General features: G+C 47.5%; 1 protein-coding gene across 1 annotated transcript in view; it reads left to right on the top strand.

The window, feature by feature from the left end:
• The window catches only part of STAM (signal transducing adaptor molecule), a 53,132-nt gene extending 39,089 nt beyond the window's left edge, over positions 1 to 14,043 (top strand). The window contains exons 10-14 of the mRNA XM_054171241.1: positions 1,571 to 1,658; positions 4,690 to 4,744; positions 5,551 to 5,704; positions 8,816 to 8,991; positions 11,261 to 14,043. Of these exons, the coding sequence (XP_054027216.1) occupies positions 1,571 to 1,658; positions 4,690 to 4,744; positions 5,551 to 5,704; positions 8,816 to 8,991; positions 11,261 to 11,510 (723 nt within the window). The 3' untranslated portion in view covers positions 11,511 to 14,043. The remainder of the gene's footprint in view (positions 1 to 1,570; positions 1,659 to 4,689; positions 4,745 to 5,550; positions 5,705 to 8,815; positions 8,992 to 11,260) is intronic.
• Positions 14,044 to 17,213: the final 3,170 nt, after the last annotated feature.

The raw sequence follows: 17,213 nt of genomic DNA, 5'->3' as shown, positions 1-17,213 counted from the left end.
ATCAGAAGGTTGGAGTAGATCATTCTCTGAAGTCCCTTCCAACCTGAGCCATTCTGTGAGTCTGGGATTTCTGAAACTGAATTTGGAAACTGCCTTCCACTGAGGGCCTTACTCCAGGCTTCTGCAGCTGCTCACCTCCACGCTGCAAGCTCCTGGGGCAGGGACACATTTGTTTTCAGGTTTTGCTCTAAGTGCTTCAGGATGCCTCAGAGGTACCCATCTTGAATGCTGTCTTAGATTTAGTTCCAGTACACCTCCCACTGCCTCATCCTGGGCTGAAAGCTGTCTTTCCTCCTCTGAGCTTTGTGTTGCTCTGTAAGGAAGAGCCACACAGTATAACTGCAGTGATTCTGCAGGGTTCCCAGGAACTCTCAGCCCATTTTTTCTCTTCCTGTTTGTCATTGTATTTTTGTCCTCTCCTTCCCAGGGGACTTAGAATTGTTTTCTTCGTAATTTTTCCCTTTTTCTTTCTCATCTAGGGTTCTGCAACTGTTCTTTGAAATAAAGAACAGCTCCCTTTGCTGTTTTTATAGATGGGTTGCACTTAAACTGGTATTAATCAAGGCAGCCATGCAACCCCTCCAAACATCATCTGAAAAACCCTCATTTTATAAGTGTCAGTAATGCCCTTGCTCAGGTGCTGATAGGCCTCATGGGCTTATAAAAATCCAGCATTGTTTTTTAGTGAATTGGTTCCCATTTCTTAGTTTTCATTTCCCCAGTTCAAGAGAGACAGAGACCTGCTGGAGAGAGTCCAAAGGAGGCTACGAGGATGATGAAGAGACTGAAACATCCCTGCTGTGAAGAAAGACTGAGCGATCTGGGGCTGTTTAGTTAGGGAAAGAGAAGGCTGAGAGGAGACCTGATCAATGTCTATCAATATCTGAGGAGTGATTGTCAAGAGGAAGGTGCCAGGCTCCTTTTGGTGGTGCCCAGTGATAGAACAAGGAACAAGAGGTACAAGCTGGCACCCAGGAGATTCCACCTCAACATGAGGAGAAACATCTTTGGTGTGAGGGTGCTGGAGGCCTGGAGCAGGCTGCCCAGAGAGGTTGTGGAGTCTCTTTCTCTGGAGACATTGCAAACCCACCTGAATGTGTTCCTGTGAGACCTGCCCTGGGTGATGCTGCTCTGGCAAGAGGTTAGACTGGATGATCTCCAGAAGTACCTTCCAGCCCCTAATATTCTGTGATTCTTTTCAAAGCCCTCTCTGTATTCTGTCACAACAGTGCCACTAAACCCACCAGGTGGTGTATTGCTTGTGCCATAACTGGAGTGGGGAAGAAGAAGCTGCTCAGAAGACCTTGTAGAAGGATGTCTGGGAATGACAGAGTATTCTATGCATTCCACTTGTTACTGCTGATAGTTTTATGTCATTTGGCTTTCCTTGTTCAAGCATCTTTATTGCTGTAGGGTAGCATGTATTTTAGATGTACATATTGTTAGTCTAGGTGCTTTCCAGGTCCCAGGGGATTCAAATGGCTCTTGTAAATAGCTGCTTTCATTTTCTGTCCTTGAAAGGTTAATTCTCACCCCCACACATGCCCTGATTGCAGGATTTGTGTTCTAGGATAAAATGGACCAACTCTTGCAGATGTTACAAAGTGCAGATCCATCTGATGACCAGCCAGATATCCCAGAACTTCTTCATCTTGAGGGTAAGACAATCTCATGAGGTTTTTGTGGTTGTTTTTTTTTTTTTTTGTTGTTGTTGTTGTTGTTTTCCTCTCTAGTAATTACTTCTATCAAAACAAATTGGCACTGGGCTGAAACTGCTTGAGCTTTATGTGTACATCACCAGCATGCATGAGGAAAGGGCCTGAGCTGTAATTTTCTTCTCACTTTCTTTTTCCCACATCTAACAGACCAAAATTTTAGCTTAAAACAAGCAAAGTTCTGTCTCAAGAGAAGTATATTCCACATTCTTTCCTTTTTCAAGAGCCAGGAATACCTAATTCAATCATATTCATCCTTTTTTCCCCTCTTCCTAGAGTAGCATAGAATGAGTTGCAATAGGAGTGTAAGGAAGATTCTGTGAGAGGAAGCAGAAATGCTGCTGAGGCTCAGAACAGACCTGTGGGTGTCCCACATGCTTTCACTTCCACCTCACTTCAATATTTACAAATACCTTCTAGTGTGCTGCACATCAGAGTAGTCCTGCAGGCTCCAGTTCTTCAGAACACCTCTGCAAAGAGGCTTTACAGACTGTTCTAGACACAACTGCTGGAGCAGGTCCAGAGCAGGCCACTAAGATAATCAGAGGGCTGGAGCACCTCTGCGATGGGGACAGGCTGAGAGAGTTGGGGCTGTTCAGCCTGGAGGAGAGAAGGCTTTGGCTGACCTTCGAGCAGCCTTCCAGTACCTAAAAGGGCTACAAGAGAGCTGGGGAGGGACTTTTGACAAAGGCATGGAGTGACAGGCTGAGGGGTGATGGCTTCAAACTGGAAGATGCTGGATTGAGATGAGATGTTAGGAGGAAAATTTCCCCATGAGGGTGGTGAGGCACTGGAACATGTTGCCCAGAGAACTTGTGGAGGCTGCAAAGCTGGCAGTGTTGAAAGCCAGGCTGGATGCGGCCTCGAGCAACCTGGGCTAGTGAGAGGTCCCCCTGCTTATGGCAGGGAGGTTGGGACCTTTAAGGTTGGAATCTTTAAGGTTCCTTCCAACCCAAACCATTCTGTGATTCTGCTTGGGTTGATGGATGCACTGAAATTCTTGGAAGGGATTTCTGGAAAAGGAATAAAAGAAACTTCTTGGTTAGCTGGTTGGTGAGACAGAAGATGGCCTGAAGTTGGCAGTTCAGCCAGAACCAGACCTTAAGAACTCGGCAGACGTCTGAGCTCTACAGAGCTTAGTCAGGAGAGTTGCGTAAGGTTGTAAGATTTTGGGTGTCTGGCATCTTTCCACACTTACCTGGTTCATCACACCTTACATGAATCCTGTTTTAGGAACTGCATGTCTGTGACACATCCACACCTGCTCCAGTTGACTAAAGCAAGGAAAAAGAAACAGGAATGGTTTTGTTCTTCCAAGTCCCAACCAAAGCTATAGAGGCTGTTGCCCAAGAAGCAGAGTGCCTGCACCTGGTGGAAGACAGAGGCAAAAGAAGTTGAAGATATGGTTGTCAAACAACCTCCAGATGTGGCTTACCTTACAATCTCCTTTCTAAACACCTTGAGAGGTTATTGGAACAAGGCTGAACTTGACATTGCACTGCTGGGACTGCTCCTAGTCTGGAAGCTGTGGAGCGGTCAGATGCTCCCTCCACAGCCACCTACAACAGCTCTTGCTGCAGATATTTCTTCAGTGCCAGATGCAAGACCTCTATGTGGTCTAGGCTCAAGCAGGCCTTGGGGAGCTGCTGTTCTCAGCATAGGCCTGGGAATTTTGTTCTAGAGGTGTGTGCAATCTCGGGTTCCTACCCGTGGTGGCGGGTGCAGATCAACAGTTGAGACAAAGACATTTCAGATTCTTCTGCCATCCAGGTGTCCAGCCACAAAGATCTTTAAAGTGGAGAGCTCATCCCAGCACTCCAGGAGCCTGGGGTTTGTGGCTGGCAGTAGTGCAGTCATCCTGTTGCATCCATACATTCCATCAGTCCTTGTTGTGCCTTTTACCAGACTTGATGTTATACATACAACTGGCAGGACTTCCAGCAGGTTTAGATCTTTCCACAGCTTTTCTGCCACTGTTTTGCTGATCTCAGATTCACAGAAGCAGCTGGGGACCTTTCATATGACTCTCCCCTGGAGATGCCACCAAGGAACACATCACTGATGACCTTTCACCCGTCATGGCCCCTAGGCTTTCAGGGCCTTCTCCATCTCCAGTTGGGAAATGTGGGAGATGACAGTGTTCCAGAGCTGCTTACAATGCATTCAGATCATCTCTGTTGCCTCAATCTTTGTTTTTCAGCTCTCTGAATGTTGAGTGGCTCTTGAGATAAATGTATCTCTTGGTTAGTAAAGAGCTCCTTGCTTGGCTGAGCAGCACATTCTAGATTCTGGTGTAGGGTTGGACTGCAGTATCCCCTTGCAGCTGCCTTGTCTTTCCATGTTACATTTGACACAGTCTCTGTTAGTTAACTGTGGTTTGCTTGGCAGCTCCATGAGCTGGAAGCTGACAGAGGGTGCATTTTGTTTATTGGAATGCTTGTCCAGTTTACTTCTGCTAAGCTTTGCAGGTAGTGTTTGTATGAGTTAGAGGTTTGCAAAGCCTCTTGCTCCAAAGGAGGACTGCAGTGAGGAGCAGTAACTCTTTGTGCCTCTGACCTGCATGGGATTTGAATCCTTTCAGCCTCTTTTCCCTTGTCTTACTCTCACAGTCTTTTTGTAGTCACCTTAGCTGAGCATGTGATGGAGGTGGCACATTCCCTTCCTGGCAGAAGAGGTCACCTTTCAGATGGACCTGAACATCTGTACACAAAATAGTGCCAGCTCTACACTCTGCACCTGAAATGTGGTTTGGTTTGCTGCATTTTGATTTTCTGTTGATCTCTTCAGTTTGCCATGACACCACCTCTGTCACTAGAACCCTTTTTTGGCACACAGATGACAAATTCTTTTCAAACACTTTGGGCCATCATTTACAAATCTCTATCTGATCATTTGTTTCTTTAAAGCTGCTTTCTGACTGTGCAGTGTGAAAATCTTTGTTACTCTGATCTGTTTTAATGTCTTTCTGTTCTAGCAATGTGCCACCAGATGGGACCTCTCATAGATGAGAAGTTGGAAGATATAGACAGGTAAAGTGTCCTGTGCATTGAAATAGCAGTGTTGGTGCTTAGTGATTTCTGAATTGTCTCTCTGAATACTGGCAAAGAAAACTGGAGGATGCATTGGGAGCTTCTCTCGTGAGAGCCCACCTGCAGCACTGCATCCAGCTCTGGGCCCCCCCAGCATAAGACATGGAGCTGCTAGAGCAGGCCCAGAGGAGGCCACAAAGATGATCAGAGGGCTGGAGAATCTCCCCTATGGGGATGGGTGGAGAGAGTTTGGGCTGTTCAGCCTGGAGAAGAGAAGGCTCCAAGGAGACCTTAAAGCAGCCTTCCAGTACCTGAAGGGAGCTACAGGAGAGCTGGGGAGGGACTTTGGACAAGGGCTTGGAGTGGTAGGATGAGGAGCAATGTACTGAAGCTTGAGGAGGGCAGATTTAGACTGGAGATGAGGAAGAAATTCTTTCCAGTGGGGTTGGTGAGACACTGGAACAGGTTGCTCAGGGAGGTCTTCCTGGAGGTGTTCAAGACCAGACTGGATGAGGCCTTGAGCAACCTGAGCTAGTGGGAGGTGTCCCTGCCCATGGCAGGGGCTTGGAACTGCATGACCTTTAAAGTCCCTTCCAACCCAACCCATTCTGTGAATCTGTGAGACCCAAAGGTTGTGGTTTTGCCTAGTCATGTAATATTTGATGGTTTTGCACCACTTGACACCCTGGCCTCACTTCCCAGGCAGTAAGAGTTTGTTGCTTATCACGTGGAAATGCCCTGTGTTTTCTGTTGGGTACTGAAGATGGAGAAACTGCAGAATGTAAGCTGTAAATTCTCTTTTCTAGGAAACATTCAGAACTTTCAGAGCTCAATGTTAAAGCAATGGAGGCTCTTTCTTTGTACAACAAATTGATGAATGAAGACCCAATGTGCTCCATGTATGCAAAGCTACAGAACCAACAGTACTACCTGCAGCCGCCTGGGGTTTCTGGCTCTCAGGTCTGTATGGGAGCCCCAGAAGCCATGGGTGTTGTCACACATGGCAAGCTGGGGTTGGTTTCTTGGGAATGACTAATGAGAAGCACTTTTCCCCATGAGCTCAAACACTTTTTCACAGTACCCAGAAATACAGACTGATATATAAAGTGTGATGGAGCACCTTGATTGCAGGTCATCATTTGGTTCTTATTTCTGCCCTTCTGTCCCCACCCCTGAGATGGAAACATCTTTTTATGACCTTTGTTACCTCGATGCTATGTTAAAATCAACTTCCTCAGGGCAAGAGAGGATATTCTGTCCCTTTACTGTGCTCTGCTGAGACTCCACCTCAAATATTGCCTGCAGTTCTGGAGGCCCCAGCATAAGGACACAGAGCTGTTGGAGTGAGTCCAGAGGAGGCCACAAAGATGCTCCAAGGGCTGGAGCAGCTCTGTTGTGAGCACAGGCTGAGGGAGCTGGGGGTGTTCAGCCTGGAGAAGAGAAGGCTCCAGGGGGACCTCAGAGCTACCTTTCAGTAGCTGAAGGGATCCTGCAGGAAGGCTGCAGAGAGACTTTTGCTGAGGGGGTCTGGAGACAGGACAAGGGGGAATGGTTTGAAGCTGAGGCAGAACAGGGTTAGACTGGAGCTGAGGAAGAAGTTCTTCGGTATGAAGGTGCTGACACTCTGGCACAGGCTGCCCAGGCAGGTTGTGGATGTCCCCTCCCTGGAGGTGTTCAGGGCCAGGTTGGATGAGGCCTTGAGCAACTGAGTCTAGTAGTTGAGAGGTGTCCCTGCCCATGGTGGGGAAGCTGAAGCAGATGATCTCTGAAGTCCCTTCCACCTTTAGCCACTCCATGATTCTGTGCTGCTCAGCTGTCATCTCAGCTGAAGGAGCAAGGTTTCATCTCATGACTGTGTCAAAACAAAGTTTGTTTACCTTGGAGAGTCTCCTTTTGCAGGTTCTCACACTTTTGGTTCTTTTCTGTTCAGTTGGTTTTAATCAAGGAATAAACCCACTCTGTGCTTTGAGTTGCACAGAAAATTACAGCTGCCACCCTTGAAGCCACTGGCTATGCATAGTGGGACAAAGAAAGCAAAAAACCCAGGGATTACAATTCCTGTTCAACATGATGCCCTTCCCACCCTACAATCAGCCTCTCCTTTCACTTTCCTTTTGGTGCGTTTATCTTTTTTTGGTGACATATCAGTAAAGAAGATCTAGCACTGCACTGGCTGAAGTTAAAAAGCAGAATTCTTTCATGGCAGCATCACTCTGTTGCTCTGAGGAGTTCTGGTTTATCTGTGTGCCGTGGTATTTCAAAAGGCCTTGTAAGCATCCACCTGTTAATTCCACAGTGCAGTGGACACTTCCTCGTGGCCTTGCTGTGTTCTTTTTCCTTTGATTGGAACAAAGAACATTGCCAACTGGAGTTTCAATGATCATTTGAAGCCAACATACTAGTGCCTGTGCAGTGCTATAGAAACATTGAAGCAGATGCAGGTCTTTCAGCTTCCTACAAATGTGCACTCTCCTTTCAGTGTCTCTGCAGGAGAGGCTGGCTGGCTCTTGTGTCCTTGAGACACTGCAGGTGGTGTCCCATAAGCAGCCAGGTGGTGACCCTCTCAGGTGGTTTAAATGTTTTATAAATGGGCATCTCATGGGGGATTCTGAAATAAGACAACTGGGTTTTGGGGGGAAAATGAGTCAGGACAAAGTTCTGAAGCTAGAAGGTCTGCTGCATTTGCTACCTTCTAAAATACTGCTGCCATAGCAGTAAGCCTACTCTGTATATGTCACCTGAGATGCAGGGGTCTCAGGACAGAAGAACTGTGTATTGCCAACTTGATGTGAATTCAGTTGTGTATGGACCTGATCATTGCTTCTAGTTATTTGTGTTGAACCTAGTAATTCATCAGTAAACCAAAGCAGAGTCTTGATTGAGCATACAGTTGGCACAGCAAGTTCTCCATGGGCCAGCATTGTGCCCTAGTGGCCAAGGGGTCAGTGGCAGCCTGGGGTGCATCAAGAAAAGTGTCACCAGCAGGGCTAGGGAAGTTCTCCTCCTTCTCTGCTATGCCCTGCTGAGACCACACCTGCAATACAGTGTCCAGTTCTGGGCTCCCCAGTTCAAGAGAAACAGAGACCTGCTGGACAGAGTCCAACAGAGGCTTCAAGGATGATAAAGGGACTAGAGCATCTCTGTGCTGAAAAAAAGACTGAAGCTTTTTAATCTGGAGAAGAGAAGGCGGAGAGGGAATCTGATCAATGTCTATCAATATCTGAGGGCTGGGGATCAGTATGAAGGTGCCAGGCTCTGCTCAGTGGTGCCTAGTGACAGGACAAGGAACAATGGATACAAGCTGGAACCCAGGAGGTTCCACCTCAACATGAGGAGAAACTTCTTTGGTGCGAGGGTGCTGGAGGCCTGGAGCAGGCTGCCCAGAGAGGTTGTGGAGACTCCTGCTCTGGAGACTTTCCAAACCCACCTGGATGTGTTCCTGTGTGACCTGCCCTAGGTGGTGCTGCTCTGCAGGGGGTTGGACTGGATGCTGCAGAGGTCCATTCCAACCCCTAACACTCTCCAATTCTGTAATCTCCTGGCAAGCTTTTCCCCTAGCTGGTTGTAAAGCGGGACATTATTTTCAGCTGCCATTTTCTTAGGAGCTCTTTTTCTCTCCTGGCCTGCTTTGACAGTTCACCAGTTGCAGTCCCAGCAGCTCCATGCAGTGGTCAGGTAGCTCTGAGACACAGGCACCGGTTCTTGGCTTTGCAGTTCAGCCCTTCTGGTTGGTGACAGCTGGGCCTCACAAAGTGTTCTGCTCTGGGCTGCCCTTTGTTACGTGATTCAAAGCTCTCTGTATATTCTGGCAGAAGGTCTTCATGAGCATGAGTGAGAGTCACTAAGCTAAACTTTGGAATGCAAAGTTCCCAGTGGATTCTTTGATCTTTTTGAGGCTGAAGCCTGAGGGTAGAACGTGATCAGTGTCCTTTGAGCCTGTGGTGATGTTTTCTGCTGCAGCACTTAACAGAAGACAGTCTGTTGGGGGCAGTCCTTAAGTTCTCGAGTTGGATCCTAAACACCAAGCTGGTTTGTATTTTGTTTTTAATATTCCTTTCTTTACCTTCCCAGGTTTATGCAGGACAACCTCCAAGCAGTGCCTACTTGGTGGCAGGGAGTGCACAGCTGGGCCACGTTCCAGGCTACAACCTTCCTTCTGAACAGCTCTCTTCTCACAGCCAAGGCACAGGGACTCCATCTGCCAGCTCAGTGCTGCCTGCTCAGCCTGCACAGACCTCTTACACAAAGTAATTTTAAATGCTTTGCTTTTCAGGTGTCTGAATCAGTCAAGTTTCTCCTCCACCTCAATATGAGGACAAACTTCTTTGGTGTGAGGGTGCTGGAGGCCTAGAACAGGCTGCCCAGAGAAGTTGTGGAATCTCCTCTGGAGACTTTTGAGACCCACCTGGATGTGTTCCTGTGTGACCTGCCCTGGGTGACCCTGTTCTGGCAGCGGGGTTGGACCGGATGATCTCTGGAGGTCCCTTCCAACCTCTGCCATTCTGTGATTCCCTGAGTGAAAGGACTGCAGAAAACATTAAACACAGAAGTTAACATTTTAACCATAATGAAAAGAGCTCCAGTGCTATTATTTAAACTCTGCTTTTTGTTGGTGCCATGTATATGGTAAACACTCCTGACAAACCTCAGGCTTCTCTAATTCTCTCTAGTTGATAATTTTGCCCAGAAGAAGTATGTCAACTCTAGAGATTCCTTTTCTAGAAAACTACAGCAAACAAAGCTTGAGTTTGCTTTCTAAATTATTTTTCTTTAGCTAACTTTCTATATCCATTTATGATGAAAATGATCTGCTGCTCCAGCTGCTTTTGCATGATTCCTGAGTTGGTGTCCATTGTGTTATCCTTTACCCAAATACCTCACTGTGGATCGTGGGGAGAATTCTGCTCAGTTTTGGAACCAAGTAAATGGGCTTTAAACACTCACCACAGCTTCCCCAGGCAGAGGAGCTCCAGTCACTTTTCTAGTCTGAGTAGATGCTCAGAGGTGCAGAGCTGCAGCTGAAGCACCTATACTGTGAAAAAGATTGGAACAGACCTCAGGGCAAGGTTCTGGTTTGGGCTTTTTACTCTCTGTACAAAGTGATTTTATCTTTGAAAGTTTGGATAGACAGAGAATTCCACTAGACCAGGCTGCTGAAGGCCTGGCTTTCAATCCTTTCAGTGATGGGGCATCCACAACATCCCTGGGCAGCCTGTTCCAGTGTCTCACCACCTTTGGGGAAGAATTTCCTCCAGCTTCTTTCAGTCTGAAGCCATTGCTCCTCTTCCTGTCACTCCAGGCCCTTGGCAAAAGTCCCTCCCCAACTCTCCTGTATTCCCCTGCAGGTACTGGAAGGCTTCTCTAAGGTCTCCCTGGAGCTTTTTCTTCTCCAGGCTGAAGAGCCCAAATTTTCTCAGCCTGTCCCCATAGCAGAGGTGCTTCATCCCCCTGATCATCTCTGTCATCTCCTCCGTACCTGCTTTAACAGTTCCATGGTCTCCTTGTGTTGGGGACTCCAGAGCTGGACAAAGGAATCCAGGTGGGGTCTTATCAGAGCAGAGCAGAGTGGCAGAATCCTCTTCCTGCAGCCGAGGACAGGATTGGTTTCTGGGCTGTGTGCACATTGCCAGCTCATGTTGAGCTCCTCACCCAGCACCCCCAAGTCCTTCTCCTCAGCACTGCTCTCCAGCCATTATCTGTCCAGCCTGGATTTGTGCTTGGGACTCCCCCAACCCAGGTTCAGGGCCTTGCCCGTGGCCTTGTTGAACTTCATAAAACTGTCATGGATCCACCTCTCCAGCCTGTCCAAGTCCCTCTGGATGCTTCCCTCCAGCCTGTCAATACACCACACAGCTTGGTGTCGTTGGCAAACTTGCTGAGGGTGCTTCAACCCCACTGCCCATGTCACTGGCAGAGATGTCAAACTCCACTGGTCCCAGCACTGACCCCTGAGGAGCACCACTTGTCACTGGTCTCCACTTCAACACTGAGCTAGTGACCAACAGTCTTTGAGTGCAATCTTCAAGCCAATTCCTTGTCAACCAATTGGTCCAGCATCCATCCTGAGCTACCAAAGTATTTGTGAGTTTCTGTCCCCCAGAGCTGATGATCTGGGGAGACACAACATGGAGTGAAGTGAGTTTCTGTATGCTGCATCTGACTCATTCTGCTGTCTCAGGGGGTTGGGGATTGCTGTTTTGCTGGAGTGCAAGGGACAATAGATAGGATCCCACAGAATCAGTGAGGCTGGGAAAGACCTTTGAGATCATCTGGTCCAACCATAACCCAGCTGCAGTACAGACTGTGCACTTCAACTCCCTGGGAGGGTGTCAGGTACCTTTGAATCTAATTTGGAATTTTGACTGGAATGCTCATTGGATGCAGTTTTAAATCTGGATGGTGTCCAGAGGCAAGAGCTGTTTGTGTGTATCTACAGATGGGCTGAAGACAGAACAGGGTGTTGCTGCTCTAGCGGTAATTGTTGGTTAACTCAAGTGTCCTTTTGTTCTGTTCCAGTGCCATGGGTGGCTCCGTTGCTGGACACACTTACTCTAACCAGGCCTCGGTGTACAGTCCCCCGCCTGCTGCTGTTGATGTTGCTGCTTATCAGAATGCTGGAACTAATCTGTCCCAGGTGCCAAACTATAGCTTAGTGTCTACAGCTCTGCCACAGCCAGCAGGCAGCCAGCAAGCACCTCCACAACAGCCACAGCCTCTGCCACCTCAACAGCCGCAGCAGAGTTACTCACAGAAGGCTCTGCTATAGGATCCAGGACTTCCCATTCCTCATCTTCCCTAACCTCTGCTAAAGGCAGTTGGCAGTTGTATGAGTTTCCTCCTTCAATCCCTTCAACTTCCTTTATCCTCAGCTTACTAAGAATCTATCCTGGTGAACAAGTTCAATTTGCACTGACTTTTTAGGGGGTTGGTTGGTTTGTTTTTTAATGTTGCAGAGGAACAGATCTATTTGGGACATCTGATTCCTTTGAAAAAGCCTAAAAAAGGGTACAAGATTATTTATGTCAGGTAAGATTGGCTGCTCTGTGGGAATTCCACACATGCAAACTGTTGTGGCATTTGTGTTATGTCCATAGGGCATGTGCCTGCCATTGCGGCCATTTCCTAGAGCTGTGGTGATCATGGGAATGTATTTAACACAAGGTTTCAAAAGAATTGACTGTTTTTATTTGAATCAGGATCTGACAGCCACATTTCAGAGTTTTGTGACAGTTATGATGTCTTTTTCCAGGGCAGGAGGAGCAGTAATTCTGCATATCATGGTTACACTCACAAGCTAAAGGTCTGTCTATGGATTTGCAAACTGGTTGGATTCCTTCGTGCATTGCTCACAAATATCTCCTGACCATTAGATGGCTTCTCTACCAAAGGACTAGGTGACTAGGAAGTGATCTGGGGGGATAACAGCAAACTGTGATTCTTAAAACTGCTATTCAGAGGCTGCTAAACATATTGTGGGACCCTGCAACAGATCACGGTCTTGCATTTCATCATGAGAAGCAGGGAATTTATTCTTTCCAAACTACTTTGTGCAAGGAGCACCAGAACTGTGCTCTCTGTGTGTTGGTAGAGGTTACACCAAGGACAGAGGAACTGAGGTGGGAGAGAACTGACGGAGTTTGGAAGTGGAACACACACCATGAGTAACACTGCTTCAGTCAAGCTCTCTTCATTAGAGCAGGGAGAGTTCTGGACACTCAGATCACTTTGTTGAACAAACCTTCAGGGCTTTCTTTTCTCTCTTGTGGCCTTGCTTAGCAATTTGTTCTGTTTACTCTTCTTACACAAACATTTCTGCCTTGAGCATCTGTTCCAGCTTCCATTGGTACTGTCTGAGTTGTTCAGCCCTTCCATAGTCTGAATAGCTTACAAGGCATCTTCCTTGCATTCTCACCCAGGTTACTTTGAATTCTCTCCTGAAGCATGGTAGCCTTTTCCAAAGCCTTGCATGCTGCAGGGATGTAATCAGATGGCTCTTTAAGGAGTGGGATTTTCCCTCTGTGGCTGAGGTGCTGTAAAGGGAAGATGGTAAGGGAAGGCAGCTTGAGTAGAGTTTCTTGTGCAAAGGCTGCTGTTGCTTTGCATTTGCACTCACTCTGTTGATGCTTCCTGCTTTCCTCTGATCTTCACCAGCCACTCTGCTTCCTCTCAAAGCAATCCTAGATGGCTTCACCATCAGGTCTGTGTTTGCAGCCTTGTTGGGGCCTATATCAGAGATTGTTTGCTTTTGTGTAGTGCATTGCAGTGTGGTGATTTTGGAATGAACTCTTGCATCTGTACCCTGAATAAGCACTCCTGTGTCTGGTCACAGCTACCTGCCGTGCCTTTGTCTCACAGGTGTTTGTTTGCCTGGTGGTGCTTTCAGATGACTGCTTCACGTCACTTCTGACTAGGCTGGTGACAAAATGTGCCCACAGCTGATGTGTTCCAGTCAGGGATGTGCCAGCCAGCTGGTGCTTGGATAGGAGCTTTAATAGTGGGTTCTCACGTGTTGCTTTGCTCGTAACTCTTCAGCACCCCCACAAACTGTCGTTCCTGCAGCACTTGCTGTCATCACAAAATTCTGTGCAGTTGGAGAGGAAATACTGAAAATAAATAATAAAAACCCCCAAGATCTTGTGTCAGGTCATTGTCAGCAGATTGAAGAGGTGATTTTGTTCGCCAAGGGCATGTTGCAGCATTTGGATAGCACTCTCTGTGGCCTTTAGGTACCGTACTCCAAAATCACAGAGGCAAGGTGTGGCACTGCTAAGGATGTGGCATTGTCACCACGGTGAGGAGAACTTTTTACTTAGGCCCTGATTCAAGGAGGAGCTTGGAGCATCACAACAGGCCACCTGACACTGATTGGGTTTGTTCTTAGGTTTTCACATGTCCCCAGTAATGGCCTGTGGAACCCCTACCACTCAGCAAACCCACTTTTTGTCACTCATTTGTGTCTTTGGTTTTAAAATGTGTGCAGTTGTCTTTCCTTAAGGCACAGAAATGCTTGTTCCTGGTTTCTGCTCTGAATACTTACCTGCAACTGACCTTTCTCTGCTTTCCAAGTGATGCATTTATCCATCTCTGAGAAAATGAAAATCACCTTTCATTTGTGTTTATCAGGACTAAACTCCACTTGCTAAAATGCAGCGGCACCCTAAATCCAATACAATAAAAACAGGGCAAAAAAGGGTGGACAGCTTTTCTTTTCCTTCGTGCCTGCTCTGAGTTACCTCCTGTAGCAAATGGTCAGGTTTAGTGCACTTGGAATCAGTTTTTATTGTCTACAGCTGGTGCAGTCAGTCCTAGCTTTCCTCTTGTATCCAGTGATTTCCCTTTCAGCTGCACTGTTCAGATGAAATGGAGTTTGGAGATGGATTTGTTTTTCTTTTACCAGAAAAGATATTTTGTCTTCTCACTTGATTGTGTCTCATATGCCAACTACTCTATAAAGTGATGCCTTCTCCTACCTTGTCAGAGCTGTCACTGCACTGATCCCTTCACTCCTCCCCTTTGCCCTCTGTATGGTTATGAGCAATTGCATTTCAGTTCAGTTCCTCTCTGCTGGCTTGCTGTCATTAACCTGGAGATGCTGTTGCTGGGGCTTCTCTGCTGTGATTTATTCTTAGCTTCCTTCTTGTGATTTGTTTTGACCCAGTTCATGTAAGCTCTGTCCTACTGTGATAGTGAGCGCTGACACACTGGGGAGAGAGGAGTATGGAAAAGCCTTTCAGCAGCTAAGCTATCAGCAAGCAAACCTGTTGGAAAGTTCAGAATCCCTATGGGTGCTTGGTTGTTTATGTTCCAGCAGAAGGCCTAATGATGAATGTCTTCTTTCTTTCCCTGTAAATTGTCAATGGAATGATACAGTGATATACAATGATAATCCTTTGTATAACTCCCTGTTATTTAACCCTCTTATTGTGGGATACAGAAATGGTGATGAATGTCAGAAGGGGTATTCTATTGGCTTGGTTATCATGAGCTGGAGCAAACTCTGGAAGGTGCTTTTTGTGCACGCATGTGGATTGTCTCAGTGTCTGTAGGCATACCAGAGATGTTCCTGTACAACATCCCAGGGAAGCCAGTGAAGGGCACTAGGATTTGCCAGCCTGCTGTTGTGGCACAGTGCAGGAGCAGCGGCAGCAGATGGACCAACCTCTGCTTAGCACCTGGTGCCCGTGGAGCTGCTTGCTTCCTGTTACTGGCCAAGGACAGCTGGCTAGCAGAAAGGAGCAACCTAGAACTGCTGAGCAACTGTGGAGCAGCCCATGGCCCTCACGGGACAGTTGCCATTCCTGAATTTGGAGGCAGGGGGAACTGGAATGAATCTGAGTAACAGAACTTCAGAGACTTCTGGCAAATTGCAGGTGCTGTGGTATGACACAGGAGATAAATTTGTGTTGGAAAGCATGGCCCTGTGATGATGATCAGACCTGAGCTGCTGTTCCAGTTCTCTGCAGCTAGATGTGAGGACAGCAGATTCACAGTGGAGACCTGCTTCATACCTCTCCAATGTTGGTAGTATCTTCTCTAACATCACTTACTGACTTTCTTGCACTTCAAAGACAGCGCAGTCTTAATCTGTCAAGGGCTTACTTTATTCCTTGGCTACTGGGTTTCACAGCCAGAATGAAAAGGAGCATCTGTAATTCCAGCAGCTGCCATGGCACTCAGGCCCTCAGAAGTGCAGCTTCCTTTGGAGAAGATGGGTGTATCTGTTGGAAGAGCAAAGGAGCTCAATTTTTCCAGTTACAGACCAGGGGGAGATCTTTGGGAAGAAAAAAAGTAAAATTTACAAACTCTCCATTGCTAACAGCAGAATCATTTTGCACTCTGTTATTGAATCTTGGAGCAGCTGACCAGCCACACACTGCAGCTGGACCTTATTCATTGCAGCTGGCAATGCAGATTAACCTTCCTGCACCTGGTACCCAACAGCACAGTGAGGCACAGGAAGGCCTGGACAGCAGAAGGTTTGCTTCCCTCTGTAAAGGACCTTTCTGCAGCCTGCCCTCTGAAATGGGTTGTTTTAAAATATTCCATTTGCTGCTGTGTAAAATTGCAAGTCTAAAGTTCCCTGCTCAGGCTGATCAGGTTTGATCTTCAGCCCTGCATGTGCTGACGGAAGTCCAACCCTTTTTCGTCTCTGTCACTAAAACCCAGCAGCTTTGGCTTGAATGTGCGGAGGGGCAGGGTGCACAGCTGGGGTGCTGCACGGTGATGCTGCCAGTCTGTGGCAATCTTAGCTGGTCTGCACAGGCATGGGATAGAGAGTGGCCCTGAGTGAAAACCCTGCACTCTTTGGGGATGAAGGAAAAGATTGAAGGTGGAGCATTTAGATCAGTGTGTGGCGAAGCCAATTCATCCATTGCATCAAGTTCATGGGTTGGGCCAGCAGTGTGCCCTTGTGGTCAGTAAGGCCAGTGGCACCAGGGGGGGCATCATGAAAAGTATGGCCAGCAGGGCTAGGGAGGTTCTCCCACTCTGCCCTGCTGAGACCACAGCTGCAATACCATGTCTAGTTTTGGTCTCCCCAGTTCAAGAGAGAAAGGGAATGACTGCAGAGAGTCCAACAGAGAGCTATGAGGATGATCAAGGGACTGGAACATCTCTGCCCATTCATCTTGTGCATCCACAAGAGCTGCTGATATTGTTGCTGAGTGCCTCTCCATCATTTTTTTAAAGTCAGGAGAGGTGCCTGGGGACTGGAAGGAAGCAAATGTCACTCCAGTCTTCAAAAAAGGCAAGGAGGAGGAGCCAGGCAACTACAGACCAGTGAGTCTCACCTTCATCACTGGAAAGATGGTGGAGCAACTTACCCTGGAGGTCATCTCTAATCACATGGAAGACAAGAATGTTATCAGGAGTAGCCAACATGGATTTACCAAGGGGAGATCCTGCCTTCTGATAGCCTTCTATGAACCCATGACCAGATGGGTAGATGAGGGAAGAGTAGTGGATGTCATCTACCTTGACTTCAGTAAGACTTGTGATACTGTCTCCATAACATCCTCATGGAACAGCTCAGGAAATGTGGCACAGACAATTGGTCTGTGAGGTGGATTGCAAAGCGGCTCCACAGCAGAGTTCAGAGGGTTGTGATCAGTGGCACAGAGTCAACTTAGAGGCTCTCTACAGCTCCCTGAAGGGAGGTTGGAATGAGGAGGGGACAGCCTCTTCTCCTTGATGACAAGGGACAGGAGCAGAGGCAGTGGTTCCAGGCTGCACCAGCAGAGGTTCAGGCTGAACATTAGGAAACATTTCTTCACTGCAAGAGTGAAATGTTCTGCCCAGGGCAGTGCTGGAGTCCCCATCCCTGGAGGAGTTCAAACAGTGTGTGGAGCTGGTGCTTAGGGACATGGTTTGGTGTTGAGCCTGCAGTGCTGGGTGGAGAGTTGGACTGGGTGAGCTTGGAGGTCTCTTCCAAGCAGGTATTTTCTGTGTGATTCTGTGTGTGACCTCTTGC

The sequence above is a fragment of the Dryobates pubescens genome, chromosome 21 (genome assembly GCF_014839835.1).
Source record: "Dryobates pubescens isolate bDryPub1 chromosome 21, bDryPub1.pri, whole genome shotgun sequence".
Lineage (NCBI taxonomy): Eukaryota > Metazoa > Chordata > Aves > Piciformes > Picidae > Dryobates > Dryobates pubescens.
This window is presented reverse-complemented; position numbering and strand designations above follow the sequence as displayed.